We start from the raw sequence: 23,720 nt of genomic DNA on the forward strand, positions 1-23,720 counted from the left end.
CCTCTTCTCCAAAACTACTTTCCCCTCCTTTCCTTCCTGATTTTCTCTGTCAGCCTTGTATGTGTGCTCTGTGTGGATTTTTGTACATTTGCCCCTTTATTTCTCTTTAATATTAAAAAATCTTTCCGGTTGAACTTCTGTCTGCTTTGAGAGTTCTCTTAAGGGAATAATCCCAGTAAACACACTTAACTTCTCTTGCTTGTCTCCTTTAAGCTAATTCCACCAACTAATTAGGAGACTGCCTGTTTGGGTAACATGCTTTTTAAGAGTAGCGCACTCTGGGTTTTTTTGAAAAAAAGCTTTAGATGTATTAAGAGCAAAGCACTTGATTTTTCCTAACAAAAATCAAAACCTGTTCACTGCTATAAATATACAAAGTTTTCGTGTGCTCTTAACACATTTATTGTTTCCTTTCTGTCTTGGCAGAATGTTTTTGAAATCTTTGCTAAATTCATGCTTTTAATAGATCCTACAAAGTGATTACTTTTACACCTACATTAAGCAAGCAATGCAAGTGTGGTTTTGTTTTTGATTAGGTAAATGTGTTTCAGAGTGTACAGGGTAACAGTGACATTCAGTAAATGGTCTGCCTTTATAGTGAAGGAATGAAATGAACTGATGGCTGTAGAAGTTTTAACTTGAGATAATGGGGGTAGTTGAGCTTTCCTTTAGCTGCTCTGTTTTGTTCTCTGCCTGTCAAGTCTCATTTATCTTCACATACTGCGCTTTGAGAATTAAAGTAAAAAGGAAGTTGTTAATATTTCTTTAAAAACAAAAATATTAAAAACAAAATCAAAACATCTCTTATTGTGGGAGGGTGAGGACACGGTCCAAAAAGTGAATCTGAACTCCTTACTGTTGATGTGGCTGGTGAAGTGCTGGAGAAATTTTGGCTTGGTAATGAAAACACTTGTAAATTCACAGTGCGTGAATTTATTAGAGGATTTGCAAATCTAAAGCTGCTGTTCTTACAGGCTTTCTCCTGTCCCTAGGCTTCTTGATAGATGTTTCTCTCAAAAGTTTCATGTTTGTGACAGTGTACAGAAATACCTGTCTGATATACATATATGTACATCAGTTATTTTCTCAGTATTTTATTCAATACTTGGTGACTGCAACTGAATATGTGAACTGCTTCTTTTGAATCAAGAACATTGTTTTTTGAGATGATAGGAGGTGATACCAAGTTTGCCTGTAATATTTAATCTATGATTGCTTATTCACTCATGCAAATTACCACTTTGCTGCTGCAGTCATTATATAACAAATATCCAGCCAGCCTTCATTCTTTCACTAGTCCGTTATGACTGTGAGAAACCAATTTGTCCAGCAAGCCTATTGATGGGCTCTCTTTCTGATGTCATGAATAATGTAAGGAGTTCTCATGATCAAAGTATTGTGCTTGATGGTTAGTGCATGTTGCAGATTTTTGGACGGTACTTTTTTGTCTCACAAGGAATATAATTCCTTCTCTGTTAAGCCTCACGTGTATTTTCTAGTTCACTATTCTCACCATTTTTCCACAGTGTCTCAGTGCGGTAGCAGGCATCAGTTTGTAGCGAAAGTAGTGGCTAAAGTAGTAATGTGTCAGAATACTTCAGGATTTAGAAGCAAGCAAGCATTGCACTCCTTTCTTGTTGATGCTCTTGTGCATCCCATTGATTGTTTCACCAGAAAGAGGAAAACTTTCTTTGTAAATTTCCATGCTTATCACTGTGAGGACCACACTTCTGTTGTGAAAGGGTAAATATGACGGAAGAGAATGATATTTAGGTCATTTTTTCCCCATCACTCGTGGCATCTAATGTTCTGTATCTATTCCTGCTCGACGAGATCCAGTGATGCGTCAGCAGAAGGTGCTGATGGCCATGGATCTTCCCCACTTTCTTCTCCCATTGTTTCCTTGGATCCAAAGGAACTGCTGGAGGCAAGGGAAAGCAAGGAAGATCCACATCCATCAGTGCATTGTGCTGGCAGATCACTATATCCAACCCAATGTCTTCCAGTTCTCAGTATGAGATTTTTGGTTTGTTGGCTGAATTGCTTAATTCCTCTTTGAAAGCTGAGAACTTCAATCAGAAAACGTTGGTACACTGTCTGTTCCTAGTTCTACCATTTCCTCAAGTAGGTAAGAGTTGGGGACTAATAGATTTCAAAGACGAGAGGACATTTATATTCTGAGATTTTAGCAAAAAGTTTCTTGTCTAAGGCAAACCATGCACTGGTATGCTGTTGGTGTTAACATTTAGTTGCTTGATTACTCTTTTTGCTGTTACATTAAGAGACATATTTTCATGACCATGCAACATTGTAAAGGCACCATTTGCCCCTAAGTTAAAACTTTACTTAAAAGTTACTAAGTTTTTGATGTGGTAGAAATTATTTCACTTTGTCTTTTTGCCCTGTCTCTTAAAAACATAAATTCAGTAGAAAGATCAGGGTGACTAACAAAGCGAGGTCAGAGAAGTTCTAGTCCTTGGTTGAGTTCCACACTGCAACATCTAAAGTTTTGACAGGTACACTATTTGCAATACTCTGTCTACTTTACAACAAAGGGATTCACAATTTTAGTAAGAAAATAAACGCTTGTATTACATTGGAGCAATAACCCAATAGCCCAATCATGCGCAAAGAGCATAGGAGGACTGGCTGCTTGAAAAATGGCTGGGCTGGAGATAGGAATTTTCCAGAAATTTTGAAGCCATGAGGGGATTGAAATTTTGAGAGGAAATGCAGCTTTGGGGAAAAAATGAAATATATGCAGAGCTTATTTTTCTAGCAAACCTAAACCTCTTTTTAAATGATGTGATTTATCATCCAGAATTGTACTTTCTGGCATATTTATGTAATTTAAAAGTATAAATGTCTTAGAAATACATCCAGTACTAAGAACTGCAAACTATTTCACTCTACACTGTCTAAGTGCATTGTTAATTTTGTCTTAACATTCAGGTACAGGTTCTATGAGCATAAGCTGTGTAATTAAAAGAGTGGCCTGGAACCTTAGCAGTAAGCTTGTCAGCTGTGGTAAAAAGGTTATGTTTGAACCTTGAACACTGAGGAAACCTGTCTGGAGGAAAAGGAATCAAATCAACCCTCAATCTTTGTTCTAATTAACTAAGCTTCAGTTTCAGTGTGTTAAATCCCAGTGGGGAAAACTTATACTATCTGGGAAATGAAGTTGAGAGCTAGTTGTTCATTCTTACTGAAGTGTTCCACACTAACCCTTTATGGTGTTACCCCCTTATCTCTGTAAATAAATGTTTGTTCATTTTTATTGGTGTCTTTTCTATCCAGTCAGAATAGCAGTGAGAAGGAGGTTCATGTTTACCTCACAATTAAGTACATTATTCTGGTAGAGTCCCAAATGAGACCCCTTTAAGGAGCACAAAGCTTTTACATGGTACCAACCAGTTAAACAAAACTTGTGTCCCCTCTTCTTACTGATTGTATGTGGTTGGGGTTTAAACAAATAAAATAAGAAGCCAGAGCGGGACTTGGACAGCTACAGACACTCAGATGTTTTCTTTCCTCTCTCCCCCCATCATCATTGCTGTGCCACAATGAAAGTGGTGACAGTGTAGCTGCTATAGTACCATTGCACAATACTTTACAAAAACAAACTGATTGATGTAGGAATGGGTACATGGGAAAAGGCATGGATATAAAACCACCAGATTCAGAATATTCGGCAAATAATATGAATACAGTAAATAATATATGATGCATAATCATATACAGTACAGTTCTAAACCTTTGTAGAGGACATACTATGCAGTAGAGAGAGAAACCATAAACCACTATGTATTCTAAATACACGTGAAATGACAGGTTGCAAACAAAAGCTTAAGAAAGATTAATGCATGTTAGCTGCTCTCAATATTAAAACATTGCTTGCTTCCATAACACCCTCCTGCCCTTCTAGTTATTATAGCTCAGTTCTCTAGTAAGCAGGCTAATGCAAGTTCATAGCTACTTATCTAAGGATCCAGGCAAGTTGAAGAAAGAAGATCCTCACAGGTTTATGGGCCTCTCAACCCTCAGATGCCTAAGGATCTAGGAAGGGGGGAGGGAGGATAAAACACAGCAGCTTGGGACTGTGGACCCTACAGAACAGGCCCATCCAGACCCAGAGTCCCTTAGCCTTTACACAGAAAAACTTGAAATGTAAAATTACTACTCAAGAAGAATCCAAAAATCTAGGGGGGGAAAGTGCTCAAGATAGCTGATTAAAAAAATGGACCCTATAGCCTAAGCCATAGAGGTATGCTTTTGAAGGGCTCAGCAGGCAGCAAGGCAGTATCCTCAGGGCAAAACCGAAGTTGGTGAAAGCTGGCCCCACACTTAGGTCTTTATACCTTTCCTTTGATCAGGGTTGTTATCAGGGTGGTCCCAGTTCACAGAGGTTGGAGGAGGAGATGTGGATGTGTAATTTCCCCCTTGCTTATTGTTTTCTTTGGCACCTGGGGATATGACATCCCTTTCCCATAACATCTTCCAGTATCCCAAAACAATATGCCAGATACGGCTTTTCTTATTGGTCATGAGACTGGTCTCCCTGTTTGTCAGAATTGCAAGTGTGTCTCTAATCTTGTTTTTTCAGCAATCATTAGTGCATTCTGGGGACTTCCAATATGGATTTTCCAGCTGGGGGATCAAGGAAGTATGCTTGTACTGGCAAACACCTGGAGTTCCTTCTGTATTATGTACACTTGGGGAGCAGGCAGCATCAGTTCTCACATCACAGAAGTATTTAGAGTTCTTTCTGGGAGTTAGCACCTAAGGATGGCCAACAGAGAAATGTACTACCTCCCCCTATCTGTCCATTTGTCTGGCAGGTAGGCCTTTGACTACTATACTAGTGTTTTCAGTATGCTAGGCCACTGGATCTTCATCCACTTGCCACTGCCTTTATAAAAGTCATAACTTGCAGTACAAATGAATGTGTACAAGGCTTAGGTGCTAAGTGCCTTTTCTGTGATGTGCCTTGTAAAGTTATTGGTCATATTCTCTTACTCTTCCCTTATGTAACTGTTTCTTTCTCAGGCAGGTGAGGCACTTAGAAAACCCCTGTTTCTTTCACACTTCTGTCCCCAGATCAGTTACCATTTCTAAAAACTCCAGTAGAGGGCATCATAATCACACTTTGAAAATGTGACTGGGAAGGAAGTACATTTTTGGCTGTCTAACACTATAATTGCTGGCTTGTATCTGTGAGGGTAACTAAAAAAATGCTTATTCTAACTGTTTTATCAGTGGAACCAAGCTGGGAACTTCAGTCTGGGAATGAAACCAGTTGCTTGGAAAATCCCATCTTCTTCGAATATGGAGGGCTTACTTATGGGATAGTCTGGTGCCAAAACTACCAGGCCCACAAATAGCATAGGGACTCTGGCAGGGACCAGGCTAATACCACTGAGAAAGGGGCATGCTCCAAGGTGGCAAGTAAACAGCAAGTGGGATCTCCATATAATATTTTTTTGAGGGGAAGGTATTTCAGCCCTGTACAACCCCAGGCCTGGATGGAACATCTGGTTGGGGTCCAGTGGAATCACAGAACAGGTCCAGACAGACCCACCCACTGCCTCCCTTCAGCCCATGTCCCCTGGAAACCACATTCTTCCGAGTAAGGAACCAGACAGCCAAGAGCCTGGCCTACCAGGGCAGCCATGAAAGGTCCAGCAGCCTCATGAGCATCCTCATCCTCCTCATCTTTCAAATCCTGTGAGGAATATTTTGTAAATAACTGAACTGAGGGGAAAGGTGTCTGATGAAAAAACCCCTTCCTGAGTAGCATACTTGGGAGTACCAATAAGGAAATTGAAGTAGAACCTCTAATGGTGGACAAGATAAATAATTATTTCCCAGGGGAAGTCTATCCATATCCCTCCAGATAACTACTGATGCCAGACTGATGGGATAGGTTGTTCATTGCTCCATTGGAGAAATCCGGGGAGCTTGATCTCTATCAGAGACCCTCTCCAGTATCAATCTCCATAGCCCTTCCACTTTTCCTGCTTCCTTCTCTCCTTCCCACCCATTTTTGTCTGCTCCTATCTTCACCTCCCCCTGTCCCCTGTGGCCCAGTTGCAGGGTACTGGCTGAGTCAGGCTCAGTTGCATGATGTAGAATCTGCAGGGACTTGTGGTGGGTGCTCCACTTTTCTCTGTATTCCCTTACCCACACTATTTCCTCTTTCCCTTCTCTTGCTTCCTCCATATGCTCACTTTTCCCTGCATCCCTCTCTCCATACCCACTAAGCAACTTATATTTTACCTGTCTCCCATCTTTTTCTATATTTATTAATTTGCTTCATTCACATACTGCCTTTCTTCACAATGAGGACCCAAAGCAGCTTACATCATTTTCCATGCCTTCATATTATCCTCACTATAACCCTAAGAGGGTGAGAGAGGCTGAGAGTATGTGACTGGGTTAAAGTCACCCAGTGAACTTGCACAGGACGGTGTTTTGAACCTGGGTCTCCCATATCTTACTCTGAAACGCTAACCGCTACACTTCACTGGCTTTGGGGGGGGGGTGTTACTGTTGAGCAGTAGTAAGCAGCCAGGCCTGGATGAGTCATGCAAGTCATTTTATTATCAAGTTGTTTTGTGGTTGTTTTTGGGCCTGGTCCCAGTAAGTCCCCCCCCCCCCCTGCTCCCTCCCTGCCTTTTACTGGCAGAAACCAAGCCTGGAATACTGGCTAATGGTTGCATAGCAACAGCCACTAAGGGCGTCTGATTCTTAAAGCAGGGCAGCAGTGAGTGCCGCCACTGCAGAGGCTGAAGCGGCGGGCAGCAGCGAATGCTGCAGCCGGCGCTGCCTCCATCGCCGCAGAGGCCAAAGCGGCAACTGGCAGGGCAGCAGCAAACACCGCTGCCAGAAGACTGCCCCAGGAAAGTGGGGTGAGGGTGGGAGGGCGGGCACCCTTTAAGGCCCTGAAGCTTCCTGAAGCAATCCGAATTGCTTCGGGAAGCTTTGATTCGGTATTTCATCATACTGGCTCTGATTTGGAAATACCGAATCTTTATGAATTGGGAACCCGAAACGCTCACCCCTACTTGCGACCCCATCTGCCAGCTCGACCACTCTTTCCTGATTGGGTCAGTCTTTCAAGGTTATTTACATATATGGGTTGATTGGGGTTCACAACATTCTACACCTCATCCCCCGCCCCCGAGACAGTTGGAACACAGAGATCATTTGCATATGCAGCTTGATTGGTCCTCACCGCCCACATTCTAAATACTATGCAGTTGCTATTGGGAGTCATTGAATGTGCCCTGAGGTAAAATGCACCTCCCAGTCTTCCCCTCAAAATTCACTAGAATTGCCAATCTCCCTGTGGTGCCTGGCTTTCCTGTGTGGCTGGCAGGCTACTGCCTGCTTGCACCCCCCTCTCTCTGATTGGTCCGCTGTGGAACTCTGTATTCTGAGGTAAAGGAAACTGCAGACAGTTGAAGAAAGGTGGTACAAGCCTCTTGAATAGGGATTTGATCTAAAAGTCAGTATGGCAACTGAGTGTTTAAATGTTCATGAGGAGATGGTGCATGACCTTTCTAGGGGCAATTTCGATGCAAACTTCTCACAAGAACCTGTCGAATTGCCCAACACATCACCCCTCCCTCAGTCCAACTCTACCTTACACCTCTCACAGCCATCACCTCTTACTGCCCCCAAGAAGCCTCATGGCAGACGTTGTGCAAGATACACTGACACTAAAAGGATGAAGCAACTTAGAGATGCTGCAAAGAAATACGCACATTGTATTCCTGCGGTGCACCGAGCAGCGGTGGACAAGTACGAGCAATCTTACCCTTTTCTACCTCTTCGAGGGAGTTAAGTAGTGTTTTATTAATGATGAAGTTACATTTTGAAATTCACTTCATCGGTTTTCGGCATCAACATCGTTCGCTTTATTCAAACACCTTTGTGAAGCTTGGGTACTATGCTTTTATACTACAAAACCAACTAAAAAAAAAACAAACCAAAAAATGTTACATACCTATAAGTATTATAACTGGATTCAAAGTAGTTAAATATCATAGCGAAACGGGTATCAAGCTACTCTTCAAATAAATGGAACTTACACAGTAAGGCCAATATTCTGCTCTACCATGTGGAGCATTTGGCATCCTCCCAGAGTGGCTGCAGTAGAAACTGAAGCTATGGGGAAAATGCTTCATTTGGGGGGAAATAATGGGAAGGTGGGGGACAGTCAAATATATGTAGTACTTTCCTATCAATCCTGAAGTTACTTTACTACTTTAACAATCTAAAATACATCACTTACAGCATAGCACATAAAATTGTGCTATTTGGCATATTAATGGACTTTAAAGGCATGCAATATTGAAAATACTGAAGGAAGGAAAAATAAAATTGCAAACAAAAAATACAAATTTCATAATAAACAAGAATGTGTTATTTAAACAATCAACCACAATAGAACTTGCACATATTTGCATGTCAAGTTACACATTATAACATTGAGAACTCTTTTCATATCTGTAGACAAAGCTAAGTTGTGTGCCTGTGCACAGTCTTATTAGTAGGGGAAATTTACAAATGAAACTTTCCTGGAGCTGGCAATAGAATTAAGAGACGTGATCAGATACTCTGTAATTGGCTTTGTGGTCAGATTCTGGCTGACATGCTGCTGGTTATGTGTCTGGGAAAGGGGAAAGCCCACTTGACGTGTCAGTTAATAATCAACAATTTACATTCTTGGCTTTAGTGGTTTTACTGGTGAAATAGGATTCTCCCAAATGCTAACTTGCTCAGTCCTTGGAGTAAAGGAAATGTTGCATGTGGTAGCATAGAATTGATACAATAGAAATGAACAGGTACCTGTTTATGTTCACTGCTAACACAGTTGTACATCAATTTTCAGAATATTAATGTTTGGCTTTTCCTCTTTCTCTCCCCAACCCTTTTTTCATTAGAGCATTCAACCCCAGCCAAGGTGGTAAAAGCAGCGAACCCAAGACCACGGAAAGGAAGCAAGGTATATACTGTACCTTTTTAAATGTCTGTCCTAGTTTATTTATTTATTATATTAGATTTGTAGTCTGCCCTCCCCGCCGAGCGGGCTCAGGGCAGAGCACAGCATTTTAATTTACATAAAAACACATAAAAGCAGATAAAACATTACAATAAAATTTAAAACACTACATACAATAAAAACTTCTCCTCAGTTAAGAAAGAGCTTTAAAGCACTACTCTACTTTGGGTTTGCCCACTGATATTTACATCATAGACAAGAATCTACATTTATACAGTGCTGTATATTAAAATTGTCATTGAAAACTCTGTTAGGGCACAGTTTATGCTCTTAGAAGTTAGACCTATGTCTATGTCAATAGGGTTGCTGCATCATATGTCCTCCAAGCGTGCCCCGGGGACCACAAAGTGCCTGGCCCTCCTCCACATGATAGTGCAACTTTGGTCTATCTTGGAGCATTGTAAAGTGAAGCCTTTAGACAGCCTGCTTGTAGAAATTGCATATTTGGGGGTAGAAGTTTATACATGTAAACCTGAATGTGTGCCGTTGTTGTCCATAAACACTGTTCCCTATAGTATATAGTCAGAGAGGCTTCATGACTAAATAAATGAAATATCTCCTCTTAAGCATTGGCTTTACTTTTTTATCTTTTTATGGGACTGAATGATTTTTAGGGACTCTGATACACTATGTATAGTTCTCTGATTACAGCACAGTGCTCCCAGTGTCTGTTTTAGAGAGTTTGTAAGGCAGGTCAGTCTAGGAGAATGCACACCAAATACTGAGGAGTTGCTGTGGTTAGAGATTGGGCAAAGCTGAAAGTAGGATACACTCTTGATTTGATCTGCAATAATAGACTGATGGAAGGTAAAATACACGGTGTGCCTGCAAGCAAAGGTCTTGCCAAGTTAATAACCCTTGTTCATGTTTGTTTGCTGAAAGAAAAGACCCCATGGCAGCCAATATTTCAAGACATGGGCTGTGTTGTCAAATGAAGAGAGATGCAGTGGTTTGAAAATATAGTGGCAGTAATGCAATAAGAAACATTGGTTGGGCATGGATGAAGGTTAGTGACTATTAATGTCATACAGTTAATTGATTATTAGATTTGTGGTTTTATCCCCCTCAGTTTACAAAGCATTACACTCTCTGTCAAAATTCTTAAAGATAATGACCTGAAAAACATCAATTACAATTTTGAAACTGTCAGGCTTGATTGACTAATCAGATAAAAGTATTGCCATCCATTAATTGTTGAGACTTCATAAAGTTTTTTACCCCACATCCGTGTGTACATGTTACCCTGAATTTGTCCTTCCCCCCAAAATCATAACATGTAAAGTATGAAATTTTATCACTCCCTGAAATATGCAGAGCATGTTCTTAGGTCCCTTAGTTCTTCAGAGTAGTTCAGTGGGTTGGATCCAATGGAAGGATTGTGGATCTTCCTGATATCCCCTCCTTCCCTTCAGCAGTCTTATCCTATTCCAGGAAAGTTGTTCATGGAGCTGCAGGACCTGTGTGGAGTAATTGTTATGTGGGTCAGGAGGCTGCAGTGGGAAGGGGCCAAATCCCTTCTTTCTGCCTCTTCTGTAAGAACTCTGATCACAGAAGAAGTAAGAGGAAGCCATTTCTCCCCCTTTCCCACTTCAGTCTCCTGATCCACCTGGCTCTTGATTCCTGTTAAGCACACCAACTTGGAAACCTTCTTCTCCAGGGTTGGGGAACACTGCTGGATGGAAAGAAAGGCTGGTCAGATGCACAGCTCTCAGCACCTTCCAGCGATGGATTGTGGGATTCAATCCAGTGTCCTTAGTAGGCAGAAAATAGCATAGCTGCAAACTTAAGCCAGTTAGGATCGGCTCTTGGCCCCTTTTACTATATGTAGATATTTCCTATTGCTCCAGTTAAACTTCAGACTTTGTTGTTTATTATACTTCAAAGGTTGAAGCTGTACTGCTACTGTAAACAAACATTTTGTTCACTAGGTGGCACTGTGTTTGAAAAATGAATGTTTTAGTTTTTATGTGCTTTTAAAAAAACTTCTTGTCCTAAGATACTACTTTTATTGCATTTTGAAAGAACCAAATTATTAGTATTTATTAAAATAGTCATATCCTCTCTTCCTAGAAGAGTAGAAACTTACAAGGATGTAGGCAAAGATTGTGTGTAAGTTAGCATAGTCTGAATGATAGAAGAGATATTGAGCAATAGGTATGTCTTAGGCAGAGCAAAAATATAAAGAAGGCAAATTAAGTGTGGTTGCTTTCCAGTAAGTGCAGGCGGATTCTGGAAGAAATTAAAAGGCAATAAGATAATTAGTACAATCCAAAATTAATCTGTGTAGTACTTAGTGCCACTGAGTCAAACGGTTAGTGGCGTCTCAAGAGCACCTTTAGAAACAGGCTGTGCCCATTCATTGTGTACTCTAATGGTTTTTCACATCTGAAATAATGTTCATGGTCGCTGTGAGGGACAGAAGTAATAAATGCTTATTTAACCTCCATACAAAAATGCAAAACTTCTCATAATAGCAAAATACTGTGTTAATTTAAAACAGGAAGCTGCTGCTACTACATGGTACTTTCTGTTGATAATGGATGTCTCTGCTTATTTTACTAGGTTGGTGACTTTGGGGATGCCACAAATTGGCCAACGCCAGGAGAAATAGCTCACAAGAGTATCCAGGTAAAACACTTTGACTTGAGAAGGAAGAAGATTCTGTACTGTGGCATGGATGTGCATGAATGAGATTCATGAAAGCAGAATGCTTCATGTGAGATCAAGGAGTTACATGGCCCTGGGGGGTGGGGTGCATGTGCTCACTTTCCTGTTCAGAGAAATGGCTTACCAGAATACTGTCAATTTCTTGTTCTCAATGTGTGATTTTATGTTGCCTTGGCATCACCACAAACACCTTTTATTCAACGTGTTTCTGTAGGGGAGGCTGTGTTAATGGGACATAACTTGGCCAGTTCTATCTCGGCAGTGCAACAGAATAAACACTACATAGCTGTGCTTCTATTAGTTCCACTGTGCCAGTTACACAAGACTAGCAGGGCAACACTAAGCAACGTAAACACTCTTCTAAATGACTTAAGTTTCCAGAAAATTTGTATTCAGTGATAATGCATTCACATTGCCTTCAAAACTATTTTGATTATTGAGACTTGGAAGACTGAACGGGGAGGGGAGTTACAAGGGTGAGAACCCCATCTGCCTTCAACCTTTCTGATAACAAGAATGGGGAGTGAGGTTACAAGTGGGGAGAGCAATGGCAGTTTTTCAGATAACTTAATGGTTGGATCCATAGCAGAATTTCCACTCATACTAGAGCTTGTACGCAAGCAGAAATGCAAGAAAAAGTCTGCGGTAGCTACTTGTGCTGTCAAAATTATGGTTTCCTTGCTTGTGTTTCTACTTGTACAAGATAGTGTGCAACCAATTTCTTGGCAGTATAACATATATAGTATACATAAAACTTTTGATATTGCAGAAGATCATGCACAAGCAGAACTGTGCTAAGTACATTTTTGTTTCTGCTTCTGCATTGCTGTATTCAAACCAGTGTATTTTTTCCATAGAGTGTTGTTCCTCTTTGCTGCTTTAGAGAACAGCTTTTTATGAACTTAAATATTTTACTACAAAATCACCACCTTTAAAAATAAAAATGTTACAGAATTTTCAGATTAACTTACTCAAGAGCTAGCATAAACACTGTTTGTTTACAGACTTTTACAAGATAATTTCAATTAACAATAAAGAAACAGTTCCCATATTTTCCCGGGATATATAAATTGATTTTCGTCATTCTGCTGTGTTGCTTTTTCTTTTTCTCCAGAGAATCTTATCCCTCAATGGATAGGATTCATGTTCATCTTGACGTGTTTCTCTTTCAGTTTTACTTGCCCATATACCTGGTTTGCATGCAGTTCAAAACAAAGAGCAGTGTTCTCTTGGAGTAGTTTAATTATGCTTTTGGGAGCCAGTTGCTCCAAATTAGGAAATTGGTGCCTGAGCCAGCCCTTAAGGTGCTTTTTTTTCAGATCCATGTTTTGTGTCCTGTAGCTTGTTTGTATTCTACTAAAATATGTATTATCCATGAGTGGAAAATGCCCCTACTCGCTCACCTCACACAGCTACACAAGTTATTTTGCTGTGCTTTTACTTCTGGCTAGAAAGGGAGCCCCAGTCCATTAGTCCATGCCCTGCTTTGTTCTGCATTTGATAAACTTCCACAGCTCTTAAAAAAAATCAAGGGCAAGACAGATAAACATGTCTAGAAGAATAACAAGATGCTGAAACACTTGAAAAAGTCATTAGATATGTTGGGTGCCCACCCTGGCATCTCTTCAGCATGCCCCATGAAGATGCCCTGTTAGAGTCGAGAGCCTGCAGCTGCCAGAACTTCTGCTTCTGGGGCAGATATCATGCCTGCACTCACTCCCCAGCTTGAGGAATGGCCATGCTTCTTTAGCGGATATTGTGCCCACGCTGGCTCCCCCTAGTTCAAGGAAACAACCTATGCCTCAACCTCCAAAAGAGCCTACCAGGATCTCTTCACTCTTGACAAGGCCTGCGGCCTTGGCTGGGTCAGGAGCTTTTCAAGCCACGTCTGCCTCCATGATAGAGGTTGTGGAGAGAACACTGTTGGAGCATGAGAGAGCTGCTTTCAATTCTGGCACATCGTTTCCCTCTAACATAACTCAAGCAGGCCAGAGTTCCTCCAAGGCTTCAGAGCTCGTAAGTATTGGTGGCAACGAAACTTCTCATGTAGTGAAAAACCAGCAGAGGGACAGGAAGGTACAACATTCCCAGGGGGTTGGCTCCCTTTTTTCCTCTGTCTCAAGGATTTTTGACAAGAGTATCCCCATACCCTGATACTTCCTTCTGGACCACTTACAAGGTTCTTAAGAATGTTCAAGAAGGACTTCTAAAAAGTACAAGGGAAAATGGAGACATAGGGGCAGCTTTCCCTTATCATCTTCATGATGTCCATCCCCTCCCCACTCAAAAAGATTCAGGAGGGGCTCTAGGAATCATAGGCATTCCTCTGATGAAGCTGATTCCTAGTCTCCAGACCCCTGACCTACTACCAGGGACAAAGAATCTAGGAATTCCTCCAGGCGCAAAAAGGCATGAGCACCCTCCCCATGGCCCATGTGCAGCTCTACTCTGCCCCCTCTGGCTGTTTAGATTCTCATCACTCAGTTTCAAACTCTACACAGTCAGAGAGGAAGAGGAATTGTTTGGTAAGGAGGCCTCTAGTTCAGCGCCAGCCTCCACCAGGCTCTTTCTACAGAAGGATTTCCCTCCCCTCCTACCCAAAGGCTGCTGCGAGGATAAAATTATCTCTCATGAGACACTGCCCTAAACCTCACAAATTAGAACCTAATGGGAGGTTCCAGGGGGTTTTGCCAGACAGTTCAGACCCCATCTATTGTGCCCTTTCCAGGCTGGTTTATGAGACGCTGAGGAGGGAATAGGTGATGCCTGGGGGAGGCAAAAGCCTGCACTAAGTGGCTGTGAATCTTTACTCCCTTTCTGTTTCTACTGTGAAAGCTCTGCAGGTTCCCTTAGTGGATTCTCCAGTAACCACCATTCTCTCGGGTACAGTGCTCTTCAAAGAAAGAGACAACACCATCAAAAACACTGCGGATAGAAAGAATGAGCAAGAAGGGTTCATGAAGCCTCAGTTCTAGCCATTGGGGCCAGCTTGTCGATTTTGGTCTTTGCTAGAGCAGCAGGCGGATGAGCTTGTGCAAAACGTTACCCCAGACCCAGTCAGACTGAAAAAACTGCTGAAAATCAAGGAGGACTCAGTTTTCATAAGTGACGCCAGCTTGGATGCCCTGCCGTTCTTTAGAAGATCCTTTGCAGCCAGCCTTGTGATTCAATATCATCTGTGGCTTAAACACTGGAAAATGGATGTCACTTGTCCAAAAGAAACCTCTCCTCCATTCTCTTACAAGGAGAAAAGTTGTTTGGGGATGCAGCCCTGAATGAGGTATTACATGAAACAAAGAAGAAAAAGAAGGGTTTGCCCTCATCTTCCAAAAGAGAGGAAAATAAAAAACAACAGACATACGCAGAGCTCCTACTGCACCATTCATAGCTCCTGCAGACAGCATGACTGGAAATTCTACGCTCTCCCAGAACAAAACAAAAAAAATTCTCCCCAAGCCAACCAGGCCATTAGAGGAGGGAAGATACAACTCCTCCAATGATGTCATCATAGGTGGACATCTGTGTTGACCTGGAGACAGTCCACTCACGACAAGTGAGTGCATAATACCATCAACCACGGCAACACAGTAGAATGTGCACACACATCCAGGAAAGATTTCTCCCTTCTCCGAGGTCCATGTGCAGTCTAAAACTTGTACTTTATGGTACAAGGCATAAGGCATCTCTTGGAAATTCAGGCAATAGTGCTGATTCCAAAGAGGGATTTCAAAACACTTTATCTTGTGCTTAAGAGAAATAGAAAATGGGGATCCATTCTGAACTGAAAAATCTCAACAGAAGGGTCTGCAAAGGACATTTTTGCATAGAGACTCGGCACATTGTAGAGACCCTCCAGCAGGGGACTTCCTAGTGTTAGTGAACCTCAAGGACGCATCCCTCTCTCTGTGCCCATCCACCCTCTTCCCTTCACCTGTTGTGACCAGCACTTCCAGTACCAGGGGATCCTATTTGGCCTGACATCCTCCCCTTGGGACTTCACTAAGTTGATGATGACCCATCCACATCAGGATGAAAGGAATATTCTTGTACCTCTGCCTTGATGATCTCCTGATCAGTTCTCTATCCCAGACAGAGAGGCTAGGGATGTGTGCACAACATTGTAGATGCTAGCAAAAGCAACTAAAGAGCTTGCTAACCCCATCACAATCTGTAACACCCCCCTTCCCCGGGCACACAGATAAGCAAAAGCATCTGCAGGATTCCAGAGGAGAAGATAGCCCACATCCAACAGACTCTCCTTCCTTTCACTCAAGCTAACTTAACTAACTTAATGACCCTAGCATGACTGCTAGGACTCATGATTTCCTACATCAACATAGTCACAGGCTGCATTCACACCAACTACGGCTGTTTCTCCCTCGCCCTGACAGCACCCTGCACTGCATTTACACACCAAACCACCTCCAAAAGAGGGTGCTTACTTCCTGCTTGAGGTGGACAAAAAGGGACTACTGCACAATAGGAACTCCCTTCCTGAATCCTCCATGGGGGAAGATAGAGGCCACCTTACAGGGCTATGGAGCCCGCTGCCAACATCTCATGGCTCAGGGCAAGAAGAACTGCTCTGAAATAAGGCACAGCATAAACTGGTTGGAGCTCAGAGCCATCCGAATGGCACTCTTGACCATTCAGCCCCAGAGAGAGGGTGCTCACTTGCTAATCCTCACAGACAACGCAACAGCCAAGGCCCATGTTGGTCAATAAGAAGGGACCTGATCCTGTTCCCTGCAGAAGGAAGCCTTTCTCCTTCTTCACTTGCAGTGGCCCACATGGCCTCCCTGCAAGCCCAGCACTGCCAAGACATCTGCAGTCTAAAAGTGGATTGGTGCAGCCCCCAAGGCATCGACTCGAGTGTTCCAGACAGTGACCAAATGGCTGGGCACCCTGATCTTGGACCATTTTGCCTCTCCAACCAATCACAAGTTACTCATTCTTTTCCAGTTTCATGACCAAGGGAGCCAGACAGGACATGTTCATAGCTTGGTGGCTTCAAAGGTAGCTATATACATTCCCATCCTCTAATATCAAGTGCATTAACTGGGAAGGGCGAAATAAATCTTCATTGCCCCATGACCATGTTCTCAGAACTGGTCACAATAACAGTCACACCTCCCTGGATCACAACATTCTCTTGTAGGTACTGGCCTACATTCTGATCCAGCTTAGCTCCAGCTATCTGCATGGAGGTTGAAAGGAAGGCCCTAGAATGGCACAGATATCCTCCTATGGTTATAGTTGTCATGCTCACAACCAGAAAACCTTCAACCAACAGAATCTATGAAGCAACATAGAAAGCATTCAACAGATAGTGCTGCAGAAAGAAGGTTAGCTGTTCAGCAACTGGGATCAGGGAGGTGCTCAGATTCCTCCGCAAAGGCCTATCTTAAGGACCATTGCAATTCTCTGAGATGGCAAGTCGCAGCAGTGTGCTCAGTGATTAGTTCAGGGAACACGGTAACTCTGTCATCACACACTCATATCAAATGATTTCTCGGGAGTGTCTCTCCTAACCCCCCTAACTCCCAAGATACCGCTTTCCCTTTTGGAACCCACACATATGCCAAGCACTGAACTGATCCGATTTTGTCCTTCAGATAAAAGGACTTCCTTCAAGGTAGCCTTCCTGGGGGGACCTCACTTGAGTGAGGTGAGTCTTGTTGCTTTCTGCCTTCTCAGTAAGATGTGAATTATAATAATACTTCCAGAAGAACTCCTCAGAACAAACGTGTCCTTTGTAGCAAAACACTTCCATAAGGACCAGGAGATCCGCCTACCATCCTTCTCCTCATAGCTAGTGCCACCCCAAGGGACAGGGAATAGCACATGTTGAACGTAAGGATGTATGGGGAGCACTAAGGACTTGCATAGAGTGCACAGAGTCCTTCAGAACCACAGATTTGCTGTGTCTTCTTCAACTTGTCTTCCATGAGTAATAAGGTAACCAAGGCTATACCATCACGAGGTGGATCAAAACTGTATTTTCTTAATCTACAATATCCAACCCTTACTAATTCCCAGGGACATCACAGTTCAGTCCTCTGGGCCTCAACAACCTTGTCCACCATTGTACCATTGCAGAAATCTGTAGAGCAGCAACCCCAACCTTTGTCAGATGTTACAGATTGAACACATACAGGTCTCCAGATGCAGTCTTCGGCAGGAGAGTTCGTCAGCAGGTGGTCCCCCAGTAATTTCACATCACATCCTGTACTCAATTGGCTACCCACCCAGGATGACACAGCTTTTCACATCCCATTTCAGGACACCTTCCTCCATTGATGGAAAACAAAACACTGGAATTACCATGAGTTTTTTTTCTAATCAGTTGAGTGGAAGGTATCCGTACCCTCCCAAGGATGGATTAATTCTGGGAGAGGAACAGGGAGAAACTTAAGGATAAAATGTGTTCATTTGATGGAACCAGTGCTGAGTTTTGCTGCTGGTTTATCTAATTTTCTTCAGTGGCAACACAAAACCCACAATTACTTATTCGTGTCCATCACTTCCTTGGAGGTGTACTTTAACTGGGCTAAATGTTCTTACAGTGGAAGCAAATGTCCATGAAGCTGTAGAGGAAACAGTAGGATCTGAGTTGTTTGCATAAGCCAGTACTGTGTCAAAGGCTGTCTTCACAATCCTAAGAGCTTTCTTGTACATAGTTCTGTGGTTTTTTATACTTCTAGCTGTCATCATTGTAAGTAAGGATTAATATCTTGACCACTCCTTGTGCATTTTATTTAAACCAGTTGAGATCAGACCTATATTGTTTCTTAATAAGAAAATACTTAAAGGTGGACTTAATACTAGTTCCTCTATAAGTTGTGGAGGTACTGTTGCCTGCTTACTGAAAACTTTCTGAAATACAGTAAATCAGTTACAACACAGGTTAAAGGATAACATTTTTTTGTTTAATGGGCAAAGTTGTTTTTTGATTCACCATTGCTAAACGTTGACTGGTGTTTGCTTCTGTCAAGTTCAGGAGGGAAAGAAGCCAAATGTCCTTTGGATGGTGTTCAGATATTGGCCTTTCAGCATTGTATAAAGTGAAGGGAATTAAAGGGCATCTTCAGTTCCTTCTATGTCCTCATCCTGACCCCAGCTGTTGTTGTCCTAACTCAGGGGTAAAGAATATGCAACTTGAACAGCTACATGAGCTGGTATCAGCCTTGATTGTAATTAAGCAGGCTACACTTGTGAAAGTATACAGTATCAGGCTCCACCTAATGATTAGGAGGGTGCCGCGAATTTCACATTGAGGGTCTTTGACAATCAAGTTTTGTGTATTCAAATGCAGTGATCATATGTGAGCCCATCACCCAGTTTGTTCAGTTCGCGCTGTAGAGCTGTAATGCCTGGTGAACAGGTTTGTATTGACTTTTCCCAAAACTCTGTATGTGTAAAACGTTGCCAATTCAAATAGACTGGCAACCATTTACCATCATTAAGGACTACTTACATGGACACCAGTGGGTAAGATTTTTTCAAACTCGGCATTTATGATTGATTTATATGATTTGTGACAGATTTAACTGTCTTATGGGTGCATCCGCATAGTGAGACACTGTTGTCCTTGCATTTTTCTCTTGCCATGCCATTGGAGAGCTTTTAAGGAGGAAAAATGGTACTGCTATTGTGCTTTACAGTTCTAAACGATTTGTTGTCGCAATCATGTTAGTAATCATTAGCATGTTATTGCACAGTAGCAATCACCATTTTTTTAAAAAAAAATCCCTTGGGATCACAGCAGAGAAAATGGTAGATCAAACTGTGCAAAAAGCCAGTTGTGCTGGGCTGCACTGTTAGGAAGGAATACAGTGGAAGTAGTGTGTCACACAGCTACGAATGGGTCAGTGAAATTGGCTCCTTGTTAGCCACTAGGCAAACAGGGCATGAGCCAAAACATCCCTACCCAAGATGATAATATACTCTACTCTACAAGTTTGGGGTCATGGGGATTTGACAGCACTTGAACAATAATTATTTTTGTTATGACAGTCCCAAGAGTCAGTGTTGAGGTTTGGTACATCACAGGTAGAAAGCAGGATGAAAAGATGAACAGACCAAACTGTCTTCAAGCCTCAGACTTCCTCATTAGGGCCACCAAGATGGCTTAAAATGAAAACAACGAATAAAAGCAACAGTTAAAAACATTGGGGAAGGAGGAGGGATCATTGAGGAAATGCCAAGCGAAACAAAAAAAGTCTTCACCCATTAGAAGGGGGCAGGTGATTCTCCCTGGGGAGAGGGATCCAGAGTCTTGGAGCCACTGCTCCCGGGTTGCCACTCGCCTGGTTTTGGAAGGTGGGGGCACCTGAAGCAAGGCCTCTAAAGATGACTACAGTGGTCATGTGGATTCATAAGGGAGTAGGCAGTCCTTCAGGTATGTTGGTCCCGAACCATATAAGGCTTTAAATGTTAGCGCTAACATTAGCGCTAAATGTTAGCGTGTGTGTGTGTGTACATGCGTGTGCAGAGGGGGGGGGGGGTCATGTGCTGTATGTTGTATATCCTTGTTCTACCTTATTTTGAATCTTTTAGTGTCCTTTAATTTTTTTTTTAACATGGACCAATTTTCTGTTGTTCTTCCTCTGTTCTTTACATATGCCATTGACTTGGAAGTGTCAGGAATTAAGCCTGGGAAATAGGTCACTAATCCTAGCTGTAAAGACAGTCTCTCTCTATATTTTATACCTGAGCTCAAACTGGCAATTTGCTGACATCTTACAAAGAAAAACTACCACTAGAGGCCCTCACTGTTCTGGCATATTTGTACTCATCAAATATTATTATTTATATAGTAAGATTTATTGAGAGCTACTTGTCAGATGAACTCTTCCTGTTGTTCACTTAGTTTGTCATTGGGAACTTACAGGAGCATCCCAAAATACAGCCTTAATTTGAGTTTCAACTAATTTGTTACATTCTGAATTAAGATAAGAAAAAAAAACACTGAATCTTGCAAACCACTTTTACATAAAATTTTAGTGTGTTTGTGCTGATAGCTCTTTACGGTGTTCTGCAGTTGTATCAAAAAGACAGAAATGAAAGTGTTACATTTTCCATTCGGTTTAGATATAAAGTACCTACTGGTGTGTTCAGAGAAGGTGAATAAATTATGCAGGAGTCCGTGGATCCATGCTGTAGTCCCGAGCTTGCAGATTCTCCCTACCATAGTGCTGAAAGTTCAGCCTGAACAACACTTTTTGGGGGTGCTATGTGCCTGCTTAGGAGAAAGCCAGAAATAGCTCATTACAGGTCCCAGGGAGAGGATTTCCTTTTAGGGTTTCCCTACCCACCATGCTCCCTAGCTCAGTGGTGCTATTCTGGGACAGCAGCCTAGAGCCCATTTTAAAACCTGGCTACTGTGAACCACAGCATTCAAGGTAAATTTGCCAAGCATTTGGGTGAGGCTGGGATTGCTTTCAGAAGGGGAAGTGGAGTGATCATTGCAGAGTGCATCTTTGTGAGCCAATGTATTGAACTTGGCTTATTGTCTACTGTTAGGCTTTATTGTGGGTGCTATTAGCACACAAAGAGTGACAGAAATGCTTCATGCTCTTCCCTTTCTGGACTTTCCTTCCCTATTGGCAGTAGCTTTCCAGCTTTTCAGTGGTCTTCAGTTAGCCAGCCCCTTCTGCAGAATTGATGTTTTACCCTGTCTTCGTTCCTCAAGCATGGCTTTGTCAGGCTCCTGAATGAAATGGAAATTGTTGCACAGACCTTGTTTCTGTAATTCTGAGGTTTCACTGCTATCCCTCCTGCTTGGAAATATGATGCTGATAGATAATTGTGTAATAACTTCTGAGACATGAAGACTTGGCTGTATCAATCTGCTGTTGCTCACAAACTGGATCTCTTCTGAAAGCAACAGATATTTTTGACACTCCAAACTCAGTGTATCGATTTCTTCTTGGAGGAGGTGTATGAGTGTGATCGTGAATGATTACGGGGCAGTCTTTGCCTAATTGTGCTTATATTCTTTCACTAACCTGCCCACCCACTCCAGTAATGTTTGGAGGCCTTGCTTTGGGTGCCCCCGCTATCTGAGGCAAGAAGGGCGGCAACCTGAGAAAGGGACTTCTTGGTCATTGCACTGAAACTCTGGAACTCCCTCTCAGGAGAGATTTGTCTGGCTCCTTCTGTCATTGTCTTCTGCCAGTGGATGAAGACTTGTCTGTTTCATTTGGCATACCCCCCCCGGAAACTCTTATTGACCCTCCCCCTTGGCTGTGTTCTTGTGTCTGTATGTTTTTATTGTATTGTTGAATTTGATGTATACATTTTAAATTCTGTTTTCATGTTTTAAATGTTCTAATGCCTGATGTTTGTTGCCTTCGGGATTCTATTTGGGTGGAAAGGTGGCATATACATGTTTTAAAATTAAAAAGCAAAGGTGTGATCCTGTTTTGCTGAGCCACCATTGTGATCCTCTACCTCACATATCTCCAACTTTCCAGCAACTGGCACATAAGCCCCAGTCTCTCCGAAAACTCCCTGTTAAGAAGAACATGAAGGAACAGGAGAAGGGGGAAGGGAGTGACGGCAAAGAGAATATGAAAACCAGGTCTGATGAATCTGGGGAGGAGAAGAATGGAGATGATGACAACCAGAAATCAGCTCAGAAAAAAAAGGGTAAGATGAGATGCTCTATAAGGATGAAGGAACTAGAATTTCGAAGACTTGCAAAATGGTTATGTTTCGGCAGTCACTTGTTTGGGCTTTATTTAAGTAATTTATATGCTGCCTTTTCAGAGAGCTACTTTAGATGACAAGTAAAGCAAGGTAAAACAGTTAAAAGAACGTTAAAGCAAACCATTAAAATTCTGGAGCATAAAACAACATAGTAGTATAATTAATTTTAAAAAACCCAGCATAGTATCATAGAACATAAAACAGTTTTCAGGCTGAGTGATCCTGATAATCCTCAGGCTAGAAATGGAGTAAAAATAATTAAAACGATTAAAACCCTAGTTGAAAACCTAGGTGTAAAGAAAAGTTTTTGCCTTTCACCTAAAATACAAGTAGACTCTAGGATGGCATTTCACAGGTGACGTGTCACCCTTGAAGAAAGGCTTACCTCGTCACCACCCACCACACCTCTGCAGTCAGTGCCACAGAGATCAGGGCTTGTGAGCAGTGGATCGTAATTGGCCAGCTGGATAATCCGGGCAGAGGTGGTGCTTCAGGTCCTGGAGCCTTAAGCCATTAAGGTCTTCAAAGTAAGGAACAGCAAATTAAATTGTTATTCTCTACCTTACATATCTGGGACAGCAAGTGTGAAATTTTTCTTCATGGCAATTTTTTAAAATTAGAAACAATGTAACACTAACAATAGAAAGAACCAGGGCTCATTTGGAGTGGGGACGCGCCGGAATGGTGTTCCTGTAGATCTGAAAAGAGGTCACGTGGGTTTTGGCCCCGCCCATGTGATTCCTTTTCCTCCCCACTGCCTCCCCTCCAAAGGAGGGTAAGCTGCTGCTTTAAATTCATTCGTGACGAGTGAGTGAGTGAGTGAGTGAGTGCAAGCTGGGCTACTGGGCCTGGAACTCCAAAGGAGGGTAAGCTGCTGCTTTAAATTCATTCTGCTGCTTTCATTTGTGACGAGAGAGAGAGAGAGAGAGCGAGCAAGCAAGCAAGCAAGCCGGGCTATTGGGCCTGGATCTCCAAAGGAGGGTAAGCTGCTACTTTAAATTCATTCTGCTGCTTTATTTTCATTCGTGACTCGTGAGTGAGTGAGAGAGAGAGAGAGAGAGAGAGAGAGTGCAAGCCGAGCTACTGGGCTTGGATCTCCAAAGGAGGGTAAGCTGCTACTTTAAATTCATTCTGCTACTTTATTTTCATTTGTGATGAGTGAGTGTGAGACAGAGAGCAAGCCGGGCTACTGGGCCTGGATATCCAAAGGAGGGTAAGCTGCTGCGTTTCTGCTACTGTATTTTCATTTGTGACTAGTGATTGAGTGTGTGCA

General features: G+C 42.3%; 1 protein-coding gene across 3 annotated transcripts in view; it reads left to right on the forward strand.

The window, feature by feature from the left end:
* LARP1 (La ribonucleoprotein 1, translational regulator) overlaps positions 1-23,720 on the forward strand; it is a 114,057-nt gene that overhangs the window by 61,176 nt on the left and 29,161 nt on the right. For all 3 annotated transcript variants that reach the window (XM_054978114.1, XM_054978113.1, XM_054978115.1), the window contains exons 2-4: positions 8,949-9,010; positions 11,630-11,695; positions 22,213-22,387. In XM_054978114.1, coding sequence (XP_054834089.1) covers positions 8,949-9,010; positions 11,630-11,695; positions 22,213-22,387 — 303 coding nt within the window. The remainder of the gene's footprint in view (positions 1-8,948; positions 9,011-11,629; positions 11,696-22,212; positions 22,388-23,720) is intronic.

This window comes from Eublepharis macularius, chromosome 4 (genome assembly GCF_028583425.1).
Source record: "Eublepharis macularius isolate TG4126 chromosome 4, MPM_Emac_v1.0, whole genome shotgun sequence".
In the NCBI taxonomy this organism is placed as follows: Eukaryota; Metazoa; Chordata; class Lepidosauria; order Squamata; family Eublepharidae; genus Eublepharis; species Eublepharis macularius.